The 21574-nt window shown below is 36.2% G+C and overlaps 1 protein-coding gene across 5 annotated transcripts in view; it reads right to left on the minus strand.

The window, feature by feature from the left end:
• Nucleotides 1-21574, minus strand: part of Dgkb (diacylglycerol kinase beta) — a 625059-nt gene that overhangs the window by 445651 nt on the left and 157834 nt on the right. For all 5 annotated transcript variants that reach the window (XM_076941963.1, XM_076941961.1, XM_034514239.2 and 2 more), the window contains one exon: nucleotides 15934-16087. In XM_076941963.1, the coding sequence (XP_076798078.1) occupies nucleotides 15934-16087 (154 nt within the window). The remainder of the gene's footprint in view (nucleotides 1-15933; nucleotides 16088-21574) is intronic.

A 21574-nucleotide genomic window follows, 5' to 3' on the forward strand; every position in this document is an offset into this window, starting at 1 on the left:
CACACACAAGCACAATTTGTAGCTTTTTTTTAGCAATACAAATATTTTCTATGATAACTTACATTGGTTCTATTACTTCTCATTTCATTCTTAAAATTTTGTCAGGGTAACATCCACCTGAATCTACTGCAAAAAGCTCCACCTGTGGGACATTCTTTACCTTCTCTCTCCCCTCTTACCACAGCATGCAAACTCTTAATTTTATTCACATTTGTCAGTGAGATCTACATTTTTAAATTAATTTTCTTCATAATGCAAGGAACACTACTACACAATGCAAACTAATTGTTCCTTTTATTTCAAAAGAAGAAAAAAATCCAACATGATACTGAGGTTTAGTTTCCAAATAATTATAACTGGCCAACTAAAGCTTAACCAGCTGCAAGAATCAGGGATTCTAACTTATGATAGAAGGCATTGTGATGTTGACCCTTGAAGTGGCCATAATTCCAGATTTGGTGCACAAAACAATAAATTACAGTCATAAACTATGACATGAGTCATCCAGCTGGGGACCTAACCCTTCTCCCAAATGCCCAGCCCAGGGTTTCTGAAATGATGTAATCCACTCAACTCTTCAACACAAAATCTTAAAATAGAACAAAGGAGAAAGGAAGGCACACTGTCTAATTTATTAAAGGAAAGTTAAATTGTACATATTTCTACAAGAATTAAGGTGTCTGTCTATCTGTTTTTATAATACTATTTTAAAGGTAAAATACGGATATTATGAGGGGCACACAATTTCCTTTTTTGTTTCAGTGTACAGTTTATATTGCGGGAAAGTCTATAAACAGCCACATTTCAAGTCACAACACTTGTTTGGCAAATATCAGTTTTTATATGCTTATAAAATTTATGTCCCATGTAAATACTCTATCTAAAATGTGCAGCGGAATGGCCTTTAGCCTGTTCACAGAGTGAGGCAACCATTGCCATCATGAACATTACATTTTATCATTGCCCAATTATCTGCATTCATTGGCAGCTACTCTGTCTCCCTCTGCTCATTACCAGGCAGCTGGTCATCTACTTTCTGTCTCCTCAGACTTTTAACAACACTTTTAGAATGAAAATGTTATTACTGTATTTGTTTGAAGATAAATGCATATTTCTGTCTTTATGCCGATAACATTTTGTAAATATGAACTTGAATGTGCATTTGTCATCATCGTTATATGTTAAATATTTTAAGTGAAAGAATATGGTCAAGTATGCAGTCTGTATATTGGAAAACTAAGAGATGTTTCCAAAAGACTAATTAAAATAAATTTGAGTTGTAAAATATGTACTCTTTATAATTATTCACAGGGTTTTATCTGAGTAAAGTTAAACTTCCAAGACAATTTTGACAAAAAAAAATTGAAGTACACATTATTAATGTTCTAAATCTATATTTGTGATAACAGTTTTTGTGTGTGTATGTGTCTGTGTGTGTGTGTGTGTGTGTGTGTGTGTGTAGGTGTGTGTAATTTGAAAGTATAATAGAGCAAGAAAGGCCTCGGTTTAAATCCTGTATACCCTCTTTATTATGCAGAATCCCTCAGTATCAATCTCTGTCTATAGTTACTATGTTTGTTGACTGTGCTGGCTAGTCTTGTGTCAAATGGACATAGAAACTAGAGTTATCTGAAAAGAGAAAAATTCAACTGAGAAATGTGTTCATACGGTTTAGCATTAACGTTTTTTGTTTGTTTGTTTATTTGTTTAGAAAAAATAGTGATTGATGTGGGGGGGAGGGGGGAGGTACCCATTGTGGGTAATGTTATCCTTAGGCTGGTGGTTCAGGATTCTGCAGGAAAGCAGCATGAGCAAGCCACAGGAGCAAGTTAGTAAGCAGCACCCCTCCGTGGCCTTTTCATCAGTGTCTGTGTAAGTTCTTGCCATGGCTTTCTTCAGTGAAGGATTACAATTTGGAACTTTCAGTCTAGTAACCCCTTCCTTGCCAACTTGTTTTTTGGTCATTGTGATTTGTCCCAGCAATAGAAACCGTGACTAACACAATGGCCTGCATGGACCTTCTATTCCCCCGTGTTGAAAATCTGTTATAATTACTTCCATTATTTGTGTTTAAGTTCAGCTGGATGGCAAGAATCTGACATGGGCCAAGGACACGGAAATCGGCTGCTTGGCAGAAATATGACATTGGCCAAGGACAAGGAAATAGGCTTCAGGCAGGAATCTGATACTAGGTTAGAATAAAGAAGTAATTTAAGGTAGGAATCTAAATCTTAGGCTACAACAAAGAAGTAATTTCAGGCAGAAATTTAAATTTTAGGCTAGAACAGGGATGTAGGCTTCAGACATAAAAATCACCTTGGGCTAGTACAGGGAAGTAGGTTCAGATACTTTGGTCATCCTGATAAGCTGATAAGCCCTTAGAAACAGTGATCACTGGAGTGTTCACGTTTATTGAGTTTAATGCCTTGCTTTTTCTTTGACTATCTGTGTTTATTGTATTGCTTGTTCCTTGACTATTCGGATGCATTGTATTGCTAGACCCTCATCCTAGAACTGACCTTAATACATGCATGTAATTAAAATGGTATAAAAGCATAAAAAATGAGGAGGATGAGATGGGGTTTCTAGGGAGGGGAAATGGGGAAACGGATGACATCTGTATTGTAAATAAATAAAATATCCAATAAAAATATTTTTTTAGAAAAGAAATTCAACTGGAATTACATTGTAGTTAGATTTCCAAAAGAGCTTATGTTCATGTCTTTTTATGAGTTAATTGTTTCTTTTTGTGGTAAGAAACATTTTTTAATCATTCACAGAATTGAACAAAGTCGAAGTGATTAATACAAGAAAATGATTAATTGAACAGTTTTATTCCTATTCCCAAGACTACTATATGACCCTCCATAGTCTTGCTTAGGAGGTAAAAAAAATCCTCTGTCATATTTTGAATTTTTGAAAGCAGGCATTGTGCTTCACTCTTTCTTCATAGAGGTCATGTTTATAGATTAGATGTTAACCTTAATATTTTCTCCCGAATCTAGCTGGAGGTATCTTCTATCACTTATTTCTTTCTGTTTGTTAGAATTATTTAAGGACCTTTTAAGATGTTGCATTAATCATTCATGATCAAAGAGGTGACACATGACAACAGAGCAGTGTGACTGTGTCTGTGACCAGGAATCCTCAACTGGGTGATAAGTGAAATCTGACATGTCAAGAAGTTCTGATGAAGACACTCAAATTCTATTTTACATTAACAATGATATTTATGTCTCCCAGTAAATAGTTTTTTTAAAAATATATATATTTGAAAGTGAAAAGGTCACATAAAACAACCACAGTTTATTTTGCCTCAAGTGGTTGCACTTAGCTCTTAGTTCTGAAGAGTGTGTGAGTGATATCAATTTTCTGGTTCTCTCACTTATCTTGATTTTATGATTTTAAGTACTTTCATGACTTAAAATACAGAAAATTGAAGCATACATATATATATACATAGTATGTATATGCATACATCCCTATAAACTATATTGTAGGCATGTTTATTGTAATACACAAAAAAACACAACAAAGAAAAGTAAAATTATAACTATAGTGCATTAATTTGATCAGAAATACAAAATTTGAACTTTCAGAGTATTTTTTTAGATAATATCATTATTTACACATGTTTATTTGTATATATTTATGAACATTATTTGAAGAGCTGTAATTATAAAAAGCAACATTAGTAAACTTAAATGATGCCTATATTACACTCTTCAAAAACATGGCTTTCAGGGTGCTCTCATAGACATATTGACATTCAAGAAAAAGCTTAAAGGATCTGTCTTTGTAACTTGTTTCTCTTGTCTCTTGCTGAGTATCCATCTTAGGATCTCAGATGTGTTAGTGAGCATGTACCTTTAACTGCCTATCTCAAGTGTGTGTGTGTGTGTGTGTGTGTGTGTGTGTGTGTGTGTGTGTGTGTGTGCACATCTGGGTTAGCAATTGACAAGAGCTGTCTTTCTCAATCTTCCCAATATAGTTTTTAAGAAACAAACTCTCAATGAACCTGGAGTTTACAGATTCAACTAGACTGGCTAGTTGTAAGCTCCTAGATCTTCCTGTATCTGATTCTCCATCACTGTGGTTACCCAACACCTATCACTTATGTGGCGGTTGTTAACCAAACTCAAATCTGCAAGCTTGGAGGGCAAGCGCTTAAAGCTGAATCATCTCCCTAGTCTCTCAGGGGTTCTATGTTTAATAAAGAAATTTTTTTGCTTTGTTTGATTTGCCTATTTGATGTATTTTCTTTGAAACAGGTTATTATGAAGTCCAGCATGGCTTCATTGCTGGATTACTGAGCCTGTCCTGGTCTTCCATTCTCTATCTCTAAAATTATGAGTGAAGGCCCAAGTTTCACACAGCAAGCTCAGATAACACATGGGTTTTTAAGGTACAGTAAATAAATGCCTTTGCTTTAGTTTGCATTGTTTTCAAGCAATTCTATTTCAGATAACGATAGAATCTTCAGATAACGATAAAAATGTTCCATCATTTTTATTCCTTTCTTTCAGCTTTTCGATATGCAAGACTACTTATATTTCTAAATCTACAAGGTAATATAACACTAGAAGATAAAGTTTTCTGTTTTTTATTCTATTAACATGCAGAAATTCATCAGTCTTAAAAAGTAATTTATTGAAGAGCACAATACTCTTTCTAATACTGACAGTAATAGACAAAAATAAATATAGTTGACACAGTACTATGGTTTATCTTATTATTCTTAGATTCAACCTCTTAAATTTCAAAATATACTTGTCCTAATATAATAGTGTAGTTATATTCATTTTTAGTGCTTAACAAAACCAGCAGCAACAGGGGGGCAATGATAAACAAATAAAAAATGTGATTTTTCATAATGTGAGGATCGAGAGAGGAACAGTCTGGTACCAGTGACTAAGACAAAACAAATACCACTGCTTTCATCTATATCAATATGTAAAAACAATGCAAATTATAGAATCTTAAGTAAGGAGCAGACAATAAGATGTGCAGGCATGTTTGGGTCAGAGCACAGAGATCACTTTGAAGGAGTGGTGCTAACACGCCTCTGTCTGTTGGTTCGAACATTTTTTGCAGAGTGGTTGTATTTGAACCCACGGTTTCTTTTGGGCAATGGGACGGTTGGAAGTCAGTGGGTAATGTCAACTTCTAGTCACAAAAATGCATAGGAATCAACTATCAAAGACATGCCATCTAATTCTGAACTTCGGGTTCAATGCAGAAGTACCAAATCTAGACCCTTCAGTACCACCACTGTGCAGCTCTAGTAGCTGGGATTTGGGTGCTAGCAATTAGAACACCAAGAGTTCAAGTCCAGTCTTAGCAGTAGTCAATAGCTATCATATAAAATATTGTTCCACACAGTGTGTATGTGGAAGGCAGACAGTGACATCCATTTTTTTCCAAAAATTATCTATTGTACATTTTGAGACAGAAACTCTTTCACTTAAGCTGGAGCTTGGAGATTCAGAAATTGTTTGACTATGAAGCCCCAAGGGATTCTTAGTCTATGACTGGGTAGTATACATAGATAACTGAAAGATGACTAAATCCACCTGCAATATCATCAACTTATGAGGCAGATGGTCATGAGTTCTAAGTTAGCTTGAGATACAAAGTGAGTCCCGGATCACAGTCCCCCACAAAGAGAAAAAACAAAAACAAACAAACAAAAAAATAAATTAGATTCCTTATTTCTTTTAATCTGGATACTAAAAATTAAAGTACCTGTTAAAGAACATTATTTCAATTTGCCCATAACCTGTACATTGAAATAGATTCTAGGAACATTAATTAAACTCATGGCACCTCTTTCAGAATGTATGACATTATATAAAAAAAATTAAAAAGAAAGCAAAATTTGATCATGATGTGTGCAAATCAAAATACTAGACTGCAGTCTGTTCAATGAATAGTGATGATAGGCTGTCATTTTTTGAGTATTTACAGTGTATTTACCTTTATTTTGAAGATTTCTATACATCTTTATACTCTTTATACCCAGTGAAATAGAAACATTCATTATTCCCATTTAAGAAAACAGAGATAAAGAGACTATATGAGTACAATTCAAACGACACTCAGAGATACAGTTCTGTACTTTAAACATATTTATGTGGGGAAAGAGAGATTGAGAGAGAGAAATGACTGACTTCTGACTCTCAATAAACATTCTAAGACACATTGTTTAAAATGCATTTAGAGGAAAATAAAGAGTTGTGGCCACAGCAGAGCATTCTAAACATTCATTCTCCATGTTGGCCATGCCTTGTACCAGCCAATACAATAGTATGCATTTGTGAATAAGTGTAAAAACACATTTTTACACACATAATTATGCACAAGTTCATATATTTACAAAAATTTTAACCAAGTTGACTGCAGCTTGGTTCGTGATTTTTTTCTTATCTGTAATTTTAAGCCAGATATACAATTTGCAGGCTGCTTGAAAACACCAATCTGGATTAATACACAGGGCATTTACCATTAAGCATTTAAAAGTGGCTATTGAGTAGTGACAATAAAATAATGCTGGCAGCTGATTTTAACTCCCCACTTCCGCAGAGGGCTGATTGTCATGGGAGAGAGCAAAGGCAAGCTCTCACTATATTAATTTTTTTTCTAGTTACTATAGATAAGACTGCATAACTTCCCTTGTGAGATGATGAGCAGACAGATCTGGGCATCTGCAGCATGAACTGTATTATTTGCTTTCACTAAGATATTATAAGCTCTCTAAGTATTTTTTAATATGGAAGTAGAAAAATATTAAGATAATGCTGCTATTTAACATATAATTATTAAGGTTTAAATATTATTTAAATTTTTATTCTGGGAAGACTAAATTTATAACAAAAATGTTAACATTTTAAAGACTTATTCTTCGAGAAATTTCAGAAAATTATATATATACATTATAATATTTATTAATATATATATTAAGTATTAATATACATTAATATTAATATATTATATATTAATATATATTAGATGAAGAATCAACTTAGTAATTATAATTAAAGAGAACTCTTCTTTAACCAATATGTGGCATAAGGTCTTGAAATTGTATGCTTTATTGGTTGCAGCTTAAAGTATTTGTTAAAGTAAACTCAATTCAAATTACAGCTACCACAACTATGGGCAATTACAAGTGTGAATCTGGTGCTAAAGCAGTGTGAGATGAGCAAAAATTTATATCATTAAAGGAATTCCCTAATGACTACAAATCCTTTGATGTTTTCCCTAGAGCATTTGGGTGCCAGTTTCAAAGTCTATTGCATTAAAAAGAACAATTATATTGATGTCAATATCTGTAGCACTGTATTTTAAAAGCTGGCTACATGCCAAAATTCTGTCATACAAGTCCAAATGTCTGTACAGTTTCAGTCTTCCACTGGTTCATTTCTAGAAACTCAAGTAGTTCATTAGACATAAAAGATCTATGAAGTTGCTTCATAATGTAAAACACACACACAAACACACACGTGTACATACACACACATATACACACACATATGCATGCATACACAACAAACAGACTACAAGACAATAATACACCTCTGGATTTTTTTCTAAGGCTATTTATTAAAAGATGCTTTTCTACATGTACCTAGCTCTAGATGTATAATCTTCTGTTATCACTTTATTAGCCTCCGTATTAAAACCTTGATATTTTTCCTATGTTTCTGTTGACAATAGGCATTGTATAACTCCTCAACTTCATGAGAAACATGAAATGAACTAAATTGTACTCTTTGCTTTGAGGTATATGGATATACATAATTCAAAAACCCAACCTGATTAAGTATTTCATGTCAGTTGAGCAAAGGTACATTAACTTTTCAAAGTAATGTGTGTGTGTGTGTGTGTGTGTGTGTGTGTGTGTGTGTGTGTGTGTGTTGTTTCTCTAAATATGACATATGCACTGTACATTTTGTTGCTTCTGCCTCATTCTTTATGACATCTTTCATGTCAGTGGCATCATGATTTCTTTCAGGCTTAAAATCTTGTAATGATCTCTAATTTCATTTGGAGAAGAGTCATAACTAACCATGACAGGCAAATCTGATCCACACCTGGGCTTGGCTTCCACTCTGCCCCTTCCCCAACTCCCACAGCTTCCACTCTGTGCCCCCAGCCCTGCTCCCACCCCAATCCCAGCTGCTCATTTGTTTGTTCACCACTATCCTTCCTCTCTCAGTTTGACATCCTGACCTTGAGAGGAACAGGTTTGCTCCTCTGTGTATTACTGCCACAAGATGCCACTCAACCAAGAATAAGCCAGTGTGCCAGGTGATCCTGGTCTTTATCTTATAAAATTAAAAGGGCAATTTGACCTTTCTCCTTAGAAATTCTCTTGGGCATTTTGTTACCTTGTTGGAAAACTGCCTTCTGTAAATTGTAAAGAACTAGAAAAGAGCTGCTGTGTTGGTCACTAAGATATCCAGGGCAACTTGTACAGTAAGGTGTATGTTTGAAATTATCAAGTATTACCAGATAAATGAAGAATATCTTAAAATGCATACAATGTTCCATTAGGAGAATTTTATAATATATGTATTTAAAACAAACTAAAGTGTGTGTTTGAATACCTCAGTTTTTCTTTTTAGATTCCTTGCTCACCCTTTCACACTAGTATTCACTCTTCCTGCTTAATCTAGCTAGACAGTGTTAGCTTTCTGGTATTTACAAAGAACTACAGACATGTAGGAATGCTGAGAATGGGAGAAATATTGTCTCCAGGGAAACACACACTAATTAATTATCCAAATCCAAATGTTTAGCCATGAAAACATTCATACTACCGTAACATTATACAAACTGATATATATATATATATATATATATATATATATATATATATATCACATAAACACATGTTTGTAGCAATAATTAGTGGAATAAGAGGACATAAAATGTAAAGAGTGCAAGAAGGTAGTATATAAGAGTGTTTGGAAGAAGAAAGGTGTGAGAGAAATGATTAAATTATAAATTAAAAAGTAGTGAAAGAAACAACCATCAACAACAACAAAACCAAAGACACAACTTCAGGGCATGGGGAATGGCTCAATCAATAATGTGATCTGAGTTCATTACTCTGTACTCACACATACACACACACACACACACACACACAAAACCAACAACAAAACAAAACAACAACAACAAAAAAAAGTTTGCTTACCAAGTGTTTTAGTTAGGGTTTTATTGATGTGAAGAAACACATGACCAAGACAATTCTTATAAAGGACAACATTTAATTGGAACTGGCTCACAGTTTCAGAGGTTCTGTCCATTATTATTATGGTAGGAAGCATGGCAGTGTGCAGGCAGACATGATCCTGGAGAAGGACTTGAGAGATTGACATCTTGATGTGAAGACAGCCAGGAGAGGATTCTCAACACACCCATAGTACACTCTTCTTCCAACAAGGCCACACCTATTTCAACAAGGCCACAGCTCCTAATAGTCTCACTTCCCATTGGTCAAGCATTTTCAAGCCACTTCACAATGTATTACTAAGTAGTTTAGTGGAATCAATTATTTTGCTGTTCTGTAAGAGACATTGAGTTCCAAAGAAGCCAAAAATATACAATGGAAAAAAGAAAGCATCTTCAATAAATGGTGCTGGTCTAACAGTCTGTTCATATGTAGGAAAATGAAGATAGAGCCACATTTGTTACCTTGCACAAAGCTCAAGTCAAAGAGGATCAAGCACCTCAACATAAATCCAGACACTCAATCTAATAGAAGAAAAAATGGGAAAGAGCCTCTAACTCATTGACACAGGGGGAAATTTCATAAAAAGAAGTCCAATGGCTCAGGTTCTAAGATCAAGAATTAATAAATAAGACCTCATGAAACTGGAACGCTTTTGTAAGGCAAAGGACATAGTCGATAGGAAAAACCCGCAACCTACAAATTGTGGGAAAAAGTCTTCACTAACCCTACATAAAGGGCTAATATCCAAAATATATAAAAAAAACTCAAGAAGCTAACCCCCAAGAAACTGAACAAACCAATCAAAAGATGGGGGTATAGAACTAAACAGATAATTGACTACAGAGGAATCTTGAATGGCTGAGAAGCACTTAAAGAAATGTTCCAAGTTCTTAGTGATCAGGAAAATGCAAATCAAAACAACTCTGAGATTCTACCTAACACCAATCAGAATGGCTAAGATAAAAAATTCAGGTGACAGCACATGCTGGCTAAGATGTGGAGAAAGAGGAACACTTCCCCATTGCTGGTGGGATTGCAAAGTGATACAACTACTCTGGAAAACAATCTGGAGGTTCCTCAGAAAATTAGAAATAGATCTACCTGAAGATCCAGCTAAACCACTCTTGGGCACATACCCAAAAGACGCCCCACCATGCTACATGGGCACATGTACCACTATGCTCATTGCAGACTTAATTGTGATAGCCAGAAGCTGGAAACAACCCAGATTTCCCACAACAGAAGAATATATATGGAAAACGTGGCTCATTTACAGAGTGGAATACTACTTAGCCATTAAGAACAAGGATATCCTGAACTTGTAGGCAAATAGATGGAACTAAAAAATATCAGCCTGAGTGAGGTAACTTAGACCCAAAAGGACATGCATAGTTTGTAACTAATAAGTGGATATTAGCCAAAAAACTCCCGAATTCCCAGGACACAATCCACAGAATTCAAAAAAGTTAACAAGCCAAAGGACCCAAGTGAGGATGCTTTAACCCCCACTTGGGAGGAAAAAGAAAGCGACATTGAAGGGCAGAGAGAGGGAGGGATCTGAGTGGGACAGGAGATAGGGAGGGGAAGGGGAAAACATGATCAGGTATTGGGAGGAAATGGACTGAACCACTGAGAACTAGCAGGACGAATAAAAATAGGCAACTTTGGGAGGGAGGAGATGCGGGGGAGGAGGTCCAGAATGTACCAGAGACCTGGGAGGTGAGAGACTCTCAGAACTCAAAGGGAGGAACCTTGGATGAAGTGCCCTATAGTGGAGAGGGGGAACTTGTAGAGTTCCAGTGAAGGGACAGGGCATCATTTGGAGGGATGGAGTTGCCATCCCACAGTCAAAAGCTCTGACCCAGAATTGTCTCTGTCTGAAGGAGCTGCGGGGGGGGGGGGGGGGACAGAGAAGAGCACGAGAGAAAGGAGGTCCAGGACCCCAGGGCCTGACACTGTTACTAATGATGTGGTGTGCCTGCAAACAGGAATGTAGCATGGCTGCCCTCTGAGAAACCCAACAAGTAGTTGAGGGGGAGTGCCACCCCATGGGAAGACCACCAGTCTCAACTGACCTGGACCTCTGAGATCTCTCAGACATGGAGCCACCAACCAGGCAGCCAACACCAGCTGATATGAGGCCCCTGACAGATACAGCAGAGGACTGCCTGGTTTGGCCTCAGTGAGAGATGTACCTAACCCTTGAGAGACTTGTGACTCCAGGGAGTGGGGAGGTCTGATGGGGTGGGGATAGGGGTGGAGACAGCCTCTTGGAGATGGCTTGAGGGAGGGGAGGAGGTATGGGATGAGGAGAGATTGGAGGTCAGACCTGGAAGGGAATGAAGACTGGACTGTAAAAAAGGACTAAAGAATAAACAATATAAAAATGAATTTAAAAAAAGAATGATTTTATTAATTATTCAACTCTAAATAAAAGTAATGTTGAAAAAAATTGAGAAAAAAAATTTACAAGGATCACTTCCCCATCCGTAACACACACAGAGCAATCTCAGATTGTCCTTGCATTAACACACTCTGTGCCTGGGATCTTAGCATCTCTCATTGTTCTTTCTTTATCTGAAGTTGCAATTAGATCACAGAATTGATTACAGTGCAATTGGTCACATAATTGCATAACTTCATCCTTTATTTTAAAGGAATTTTGACTTCCCTGAAGTGTCCCCTGGCATAAAGATTTAATGAATATATTACTGAAGGATAATATGATTATACTTAAAACTGTTAGAGAAAATTTAATCTTTCCAGCATAAGATGACTAAGAAGAAACAACAAAACTTTCACAGTTACTTATGACTTATATTTATCATCGTGGAGTCTACATTTTAGACATTGTTATCCTTACAAGAATAGGCAGACTGTGTATCCAAATGAGTTGGTAAGCTATGTTAACTTTTCTTTTAATTTATATAGTACTTAATATATAGCAGTTACTTCTAACTGCTATTAACAGATGTCTGTACTAAACAAATACTTGAAGGTAATTTTCAGTTTCTGTATGGAGTTGGCACAGACTATGCAGGTAAAGGTCAGGAATGCTATGAGAGGAATTTCCTCTGCAAAGGTGCCAGCTTGTTTCCTAAGAACATAATTAATAATTATGATACCATAATGATTATTTCTTTTTCAGTATTTAACCCACTGTGTGAATCTTTAGCAGAGGCATTAAGTTCATGAAACATTTTAGCATTTTGAAAGACACGGTAGAAAGACTGTAAATAAAGTTTGTAAAAGGTTGAAGAGTACTGGGTAAAAGTGTCTTTTAATCATGACATGACCATCACATTCATGAACTCACAGCAAGTCAGGCATCGTGGCATATACCTTTAATCTCAACATTGAGGAGGCAGAGACAGGCAGATCTCTATACATTGGAGGCCAGCTTGGTCTACATAGTGAGACTCTATCTCAATGAAAAACCCAATCATCAATAGAAAAGAAAAATACAGCCGGGCAGTGGTGGTGCACGCCTTTAATCCCAGCACTTGGGAGGCAGAGGCAGGCGGATTTCTGAGTTCGAGGCCAGCCTGGTCTACAGAGTGAGTTCCAGGACAGCCAAGGTTATACAGAGAAACCCTGTCTCGAAAGAAACAAACAAAAAACAAAAAAACAAAAAACAAAAAAAAAAGAAAGAAAATACAATGAACTCACAGAATCTTGCACAAGACCTATACATAAACAAAACAGATAGAATTTCTATCCGTTTTTGGGAGGAATAACACCTAGCTCCTGGCTGAAGAGCTATTGATAACTGATGTCTCTGTGGGGAAGCAAAGGCCAGTATTTTAGTGCTTTGGTCTCTAGTAGGTTGATCATACTTCAGTGACAGCTTACCCATGTATACATCACAGCACTAGTTGGACTTTGTGAGTACTGATTGATGATAGTGATGATGAAAAGGATGATGATGATGATGAAGAATAGGAAACTAGGAGACATGAAGTTGAGAAGACTCTGTGGAGGTGGATTCCAGAGGATTTATAAATGGCCATTGACAGTTATTGAGTATGAGTACCTTATATGTATTTATGAAATTCTAGATTCCTAGAAGAGTAGAGCAGGCATTTTTCAGTCATTAGAAATTGCTGACTACAAAGAGACTTGGAGGCCATGGGGCAGAAAGACAGAGAATTAGGAAGGCAGGGGAAGCCTGTGGCATTATTACCGTCTTAATTATGTTGCATGGGTCAAAGACTCATACTAAGATGAGAGCATAATAGGGTATCTGAAAAGTATGGCATGGTCAGTTCTTTCCTTGTTGCACACACTGACTCCTAAATACAACTATATATTTGTAGGTTTTTTTGTGTCAAGGATTTTAGTTGGCCTAGAAAATAATAATTCAGCATAAGCACAATAGTGACACTTGAAATTGGAAAGTCAGGGGATAACATTGACAGGTTTCTGCTAGATTATGTTAGAGATTGGAAGTTGAGATCTTGCTAGAAGACACAAATGACACTTGATGCAACTGTGATCTTGTCAGCAGCTGGTTAGTTCTGGCCATGACAAGTGCTGTATAGTACTTTTGTTTAACTCAACACAGTGCAGTTGGGGGAAGGAAAAATATAATGTTTGTAAATGGACAATTTGAGGATGCAAATCATCAAGACAAGTAGAGACACATTTGGGTTGAATTTAATGTTTAGTCTGTAAGAGTTGGGAGAGTCAGGAAACAAGCCCCGGGGGGATATGGTACATATTCATGGTTTGTGGACTAAACAAACAGTCCATGAGGAGACTTTGAGCCATTTAATGTTCGCTAGTACCAACTTTTAATTATTTTTAAGCTTTTACATTTATTTTTCTTTTAACTTTTCAAAGCTCTTACTTTTATTTCTGTATGGGAGACAGGTAAATGCTACAGCACACATGTGGAGTCAGAGAAAAGCATTCTAAGACTATTCTCTCCTTTCACAAGACACTTTTGATGTTTAAACTCAGAACATCAGGTTTGACAGCAATGGCTTTTACCTGCTGAGCCATCTCACCATTTCAAGTGACTATTTTCTATATGATGTGGGAAAATGTATAATATATTTAGACTGATGGTAAAAACTGCATACACTTTATGAATTAAAAATACTTTAACGATGAAAATGAATTAGAGGATCATCGTTATAGTAAACTATTTTTTCCAGAAGATACATTTAAAACTAAAGAAGTGCTAAGACTATACAAATCCCGGACAATATGAGTCTGAAGTTGTAGCAGTACGTATATTTATAAATTTCTCTTTGATTTCTTTTCACACTAAGGCCACAGTGACTGAAATGGAGATCTTAGCATAGGAGAGTGTCTGAGAGTGTCCATTACTCCAAATTCTAGAGAGGAATTCTAAGTGTTGAAAATGTTTTAAAAGAGAGTGTAATGTCCACAATTCGGTAATTTTCATAGAATGGAAGAAAAATCAGAAATGGGTTACCAGACTGGCACATTAGGTACCTAAGAATGCTGAGGTAGCAGTGGCAGAATACAGCTATTTACCCATCTTAGGAGCTCCACACATTCAAAGCAAATATAATTATCAATAGGTAATGTAGAACAGGTGGCAGTAAAAGTCTTTACAAGATTAATTTCTCCATTTCACAAAATGCCGTGCAGATTATTAGGTAACCTGTGACAAAGCATGGCTATGTACATCCTCATTTGCATATACAAATTTTGTTAATATACAAGATGTCTAAGAATTGTATGCAAAGAAAACTGAATGGTTCGTAAGGAAGCAGTGCAAGTTGTCATGATGCAGGAGCATCGTTAGATTGTGTCAGCTATGGTTTGATAATGGCTCTATCATCGATCTTCTAAAATAGTTTTTAAGCTTGTATTCTCAGAGTACAGGGAGTACATTTTTTCTCTCATATCTGGTCTCTACACCCTGTCCGTGGTACTATGGCTTGCCCTCCATGTCAGTGCCTGTCTTTCTTGAGTATACTCAGAGCTTTCAGGGATTTGCAACCTTTGAATCATTTTCATAACGATACTGTTTTTCTCACTGTCACTTTCTCAGGATTGTGCACTGCACTGAAATGTTTAACAGAGCATGTGACACAGCACAACAATATAAACTGATGAAGATGTGAGCTTCCCACTGACTTCCAGGAAACAATACGCAAAGAGTTTCAACAGTGGAAAACAGTACTACACTTCAAAAATCACTTAAGTTTGGCTTTTAAAGATAATAAATATTTTTAAAACAAGGTACTTTGCTAACATGTGATGGGTCAATTGCTCTTGCTTCACCAATGTCTTACCTTTAATGAAGCAAATATTAATGGATATCACACAAATACATTTGTTTCCCAAGATATATATATATCTTGAGATCAAAGAATGAGAATGAGAATGCTACTTTAAGACTGCGTTGCAGCACCCAAGCTTCATGTCTGTCAAGTGTGAAAACGCTCACTGTCAAGAGATGAAAATATGAGAGCACAGACAAGTTCAATCCCCTTAGCATGCATCCTACAACACAGGATTTGGGTAACAGAGATTCTTCTCCAGCTTGAGCTATACTGCTTATTTTACCCGAAATTTTAAAAATCGGTATCCAGTATAAATTCCACGTAGACACACAGACAATTTTTAATCAAATGCCCTTTCTTCAATGTCGTGATACTCATGTTTCTTTTACAATGCATACTATATGTACATTTCTACGCAAACATACTCACCACCTGAAAGCAGAGCAGGCTTGCTCTTTACGTTTGGGCTGGAATGGGGAAATTTGTTGCTGAATGACATGAAAAGGTGGGCAGTGAAATCGTCAGGGAGCTCAGCTTCCAGAAACGTCTTCATGAACAGCTTGAAGCCTTCAAAATCGATGGTCTAAAAAAACACATTTAAGCATGTAATTTCCGATCCAGTGACATAGCAAGACATTTTACCGTGTTCACAAATTACCTGAGACATTTTCTGTATCCAAGTCTACAAAAGAAAGATGAAGGCCAAGGCTTAGTGGTTGTAAGGTATCGTTGGCAATGGCAGGCAAGTGTCTCAGCTTTGATAGTGTAGAACAAAGATAACATGATTCCTAGTTAGACGTTTCTATCTCCACGGCAACAATAAGACATAAAATTCTACCTTTTCAAATTTCAAAATTTCTTCCCTCCTCCATCAATTGGAAATTCTATTTCCAAACCCACAGAGCTCTGCTGAGTAGCTCAGATATACAGTGTGAACAAACGAATGTAAAGTCGTTTATTTATATATCAGGCACATAGAATGACCGACATTTTCACCTCTTTTCTTCTTCATCATGGTGATTGTTTTGAAAATTACAACCAACCAGACCCCCAGAGCCTCCAGGGACTAAACCACCAACCAAAGAGTATACATGGAGGGACCCATGGCTCCAGCTGCATACACAGTAAAGGATGGCATTGTCTGGCATCAATAGGAGGAGAGGCCCTTGGTCCTTGGAAGGCTTGATTCCCCAGTGTAAGGGAATGCCAGGGTGGTAAGGTGGGAATGGTTGGGTGGGAGGGGAGCACCCTCATAGAAGCAGGGGGAAGGAGTAGGTGAGAAGGGGATTTCAGAGGGAAAACTGGGAAAGAGGAAAACATTTGAAATGTAAATACATAAAATATTCTATGAAAAAGAAAATTATAAAATGTGATCAACAATAATGTCCAATCAAAACCAACATTAATTGATTAATCATTTCAAAACTTCACATAGAGAATTCTAATAAAACATATCATACAATCAAGCCTTCTCCAATCTACTCATTTGAAGGCAGTAATTTCAGAGTAAGAGTCCTGAGTCAATTGAAAGGCTACAAAAAGAAGCAATATTCTTATCTCAAGCATGTAGACTCCAAAAAGCATGCCTTCTCACCACTGAAAATAGGTAAGATGACTCTTGCTGAGAAATGGAGACAACCGTGGGTGTCTTGGTTACAAAAGTATGTGGATAATATTGACTGGGCTTGATTCATAATCTTCCCACTGAAAGTACAAGCAAAATGGGGTGTTTTCTGGAAACAGGTATAGTTTCTGAGCAAGGAAAGATTTGGAGAATTACTAGGCATAGCATAGCTACAGACAAGCCAGAAAAAAAAATTGCTGGTTTCTGAAGAGCAACAGTATGCAGGGGAAGATCTGTCTCACCTCCAGAACTCTAGAGGAACCTTTCCTCACCCAGGTTATTCAGCTAACTGAGATGAAATATTTTTCATTTTATTAGACTGACTGAAAGGTAAAAAAATTTCTGTAAGCTACCTCTTTTAAAATGAAAAACTGAAGTGTAAATAAAATATCTAGTAAATGAAAAAAAAGAAAAAAATTTAAAAATGCATATCTTTTTTGTCTAATATCATTTGGGGAATGTGAAAGAGAATGTACATGCTCTATATTTTTATTCATTATGAACATATTTTATCTCACATTATTACCTTTAGTAAACTTACAATTTTTAAGATAATAGCAGAAAATGTAAATTTTGAAAATAAGGGTGATGATCTGATTAAATTATATCTATATATCAATGTATATGTACCTATGTATGTAATATGTATATACATGTATGCATCTATGTGTATATGAGATATGTGTATATATGTAAGTACATACATACATACAGATGAGAGTTATCAGGTTATAGGAAAACTGTAGAATTAAACCAATAAAAAGTCTTAACATCAGACTGGAAGCCTGCAAAAGTCTTACATTGGGAGAGCAGGTGTAATGTGCTTCTGGAATGCTTTTATATATGCTATATATATGTCCCAAGAAATTAAAATACTCCAATACCTTTCTTATCAGTAGTTTCTTCATAAAAATTGATGTATGAAAGGAACATTTCACAGTTGTATGAATAAAAATAAGCATAAAGTACTTTTCAGAATCTTGAGTATATTGATAGTAAAATAAAAATAAAAATGGAATAAATTAAAGGTACTTAAGTCTTGGAAATAAATTAACTGTTTTATATTTTAATTTGTCTTTTTATTGGCTCAAAAATAATAAAATTCACTCCCTTCCTAAATCAAAACTTCTGCTTTTCTTTTTATTCTGTAATCAGACAACATTGTCAAACTACTGAGTGGAAAACTTTTAAAACCATCTTACTTCTAAAAAGTGGACCATTGCATATACAAGAATGGAGTGTTCTGTTAGTTCTTCAATGACTGCAGGAAATGATGTTATAATATCTATAGTTAAAATATTAATTGAATATGTGAAGCTGTTTCCTGACATTCCTTACTGTAATTTTGGGGGCAAATATTTATATCACACTTCTGGTGTTATATATGGAACAAAGTTTTAAAACAGAAATGACATTACTGCCAAAACTCATCTGGCTCAATGTTCCCAAATCACCTTCACTGAGGAAATATTTTCCAGTGTTTCCTGAGTGACTGTCACGTTTTTCTGTACAATTTGGAAAATCACCTAAAATAATGTTGCCTAAATCATGACTTTTCATAAATTCATAAATTTGGGAAATTCAGGCAATTAAATGAAAACAAATCAGTTTTCTCCAATAATTTAATTTTTATTCACTTTACATTCTGATAATAGCCCCTTTACCTTCTCTCTGTTCCCAGTCTCACCCTTATAAATCTTTTCCCCCTTTGTCCCTTTCCTTTCTCTTCAGAGAAGAAGCAGCCCCCTTGAGAAACATTCCACTCTGGGACATCTAATCCCAGCAGAGGAGGCACATCCTCTCCCACTGAAGCCCAGCCAAGCAGTCCAGGTCAGGGGAAGGGAATCCAATGGCAGTTAACAGAGACAGAGATAGCCTCTGCTCCACTTATTAGGGGCTCCCTCACGAAGACCAAGTTGCATATGTTACAAATGTGTAAGCAGTCGAAGTTCAGCCCCTACATGCTCTATGATTGGTGGCCTAGTCTCTTTGTGCCCATGGATCCAGGTTAGTTGACTCTGTAGGTCTTCTTGTGGTATCCTTGCCTTCTCCATCTTGCTCATTTCTATCCTCAACTCTTCCACAAGACTCCCTCAGTTCTGTCTGATATTTAGCTGTGGGTCTCTGCATCTGCCTTCATCTACTACTGGACGGAGCCTCTCAGTTATGCTAGGTCTTTGTCTGTAAGCATAGCAGAGTATCATTAATAGTATCAGAATTTGGCTCTCTTGTTGTATGAGATGGGTCTCAAGTTGGGACAGTCATTTGTTGGCTGTTCCTTCAGTCTCTGTTCAACTTTTATCCCTGCACATTTTGTAGGCAAGAAAAATTTGAGTAGAAGGTTTTGTAGGTAGGTTGATGTCTCCCTTTCTTCTCCACAGGCCTTCTGGCTATAGTATGTGGCTCTATGTCTCCATCTAGAAAGAATCTCATCTAGGATGACTGACTCAGAGTTTTCTCACGCATCCCAGACTTCCAGGTAATTCCAGAGATGATCCCACCAATTTCATTCACATTTCCAGCCCGCTCCCACTACTCCTTTTCCCACAACTGATCATCAGCCTCGTTCCCATCTTTACCCCCATTCCTACCCAGTTCCCTATTTTCCTCAACCTCCTATAATTATTTAGTTGCACCTCTGAGTGATCTATATGTATCCTCCCTTGGCTCTCTTATTACCCAGTTTTTTGGGGTCTGTGAACTGCAGTATAATTAACCTGTACTTTACGGCTAATGTCCACTTAAAAGTAAGCATGTGTCTTTTGGCTCTGGGAAACCTCACTCAGAATGATATTTTTATCCATTTACCTAAAAATTCATGATGTCTTTGTTTTAATAGCTGAATAGTACTCCACTGTGTACATGTACCACATTTTCTTTACCCGTTCTTCACTTCAGTTGAAGGACATCTGGGTTATTTCCAATTTCTGGCTATTTTGAATAAAGCTGCTATGAACATAGTTGAGCAATTTTCCATGTGGTATACTAGGGTACCTTTTGGGGAAATATGCCCAGAAGTGATATAGCTGTGTCTTGAAGTAAAACTATTTCTAGTTTTCTGAGAAACTTTCAAATTGATTCCCAAAGTGATTATACAACTTTGCACTCCAACAAGCAATGGGCAAGTGTTCCCTTGCTCAATATCCTTCCCATAATGTGCTCTCACTTGAGTTTTTGATCTTATTGATTTTGACTTGTATAAGATGGAATCTCTGGGTTGTTTTGATTTGCATTTCCCTAATGACTAAGGGAACTGTTTATTTCTTTAGGTGCTTCTGGGAAATTAGAGGTACATTTGTTGAGTATTCTCTGTTTAGCTCTGCACCCCACTTTTAATTGGGTATTTGGTTTGTTGTTGTCCAGCTTCTTAGTTCTTTATATGTTTTGGATATTAACCCTAAGTCAGATGTAGAGTTTGTGAAAATCTTTTCAGTTTCATGAGGTCCCATTTGTCAGTTTTTAATCTTAGAGCCTGAGCCATCAGTGTTCAGTTCAGGAAGTTGTCTCCTGTCCCAATACATTCAAGGCTATTTCCTACTTTCTTTTTTATTAGCTTTAGTGCATCTGGTTTTATGTTGAGATCTTTGACCCACAAGGACTTGAATTTTGTACACAGTGATAAATAAGGATCTATTTGCATCTTTTTACATGCAGAAGACATCCACTTAGACCAGCACCATTTGTCAAAGATTCTTTTCTTTTCTACTGTATGGTTTTGACTTTTTTCTCAAAAATCAAGTGTCTGTAGGTGAATGCTTTATTTTTTTTTTATGGTCTTCAATTCTATTGATCAACCTGTCTGTTTCCATACAAATACAATGTGTTTTTTTTATTATTATTACTATTGGTCTTTAGAACAACCTGACATCAGGAATGGTGATACTTCCAGAAGTTCTTGTATTGTACAGGAGTGTTAGCTAACCTGGTTTTTTGTTTTTTCATATGAAGTTGGGAATTGCTTTTCCAAGGGCTGTAAAGAATTGTGTTGGAATTTTGATGGTGATTACTGTGAATCTCTAGATTCCTTTTTGTAAGATGTTTATTTTCACTATGTTATTTCTATCTACGAATTAGCATGGAAGGTCTTTGCATCTTTTTAGGGCTTCAATTTCTTTCTTCGGGAACTTGAAGTTCTTGTCATACAGATCTTTCACTTCCTTGATTAGAGGTATATTTTATATTGTGAAGTATTTTATATTGTGTAGGGTACTGTTTCCCTAATTTCTTTCCTGGTCTAATTGTTGTTTGTATAAAGGTGGGCTATTAATTGTTTTTTAGTTAATTTTTGTACCAAGTCACATTGCTGAAGGTGTTTATCAGCTCTGTGAGTTCTCTGGTAGAATTTTTGTGGTTGCTTATGTATACTATCATATCATCTGCAAATAGTGATACCTTGACTTCTTCTTTCCAATTGGTATACCATTGATCTCCTTTTGTTGTCTTATT

The sequence above is a fragment of the Arvicanthis niloticus genome, chromosome 11 (assembly GCF_011762505.2).
Source record: "Arvicanthis niloticus isolate mArvNil1 chromosome 11, mArvNil1.pat.X, whole genome shotgun sequence".
NCBI lineage: Eukaryota > Metazoa > Chordata > Mammalia > Rodentia > Muridae > Arvicanthis > Arvicanthis niloticus.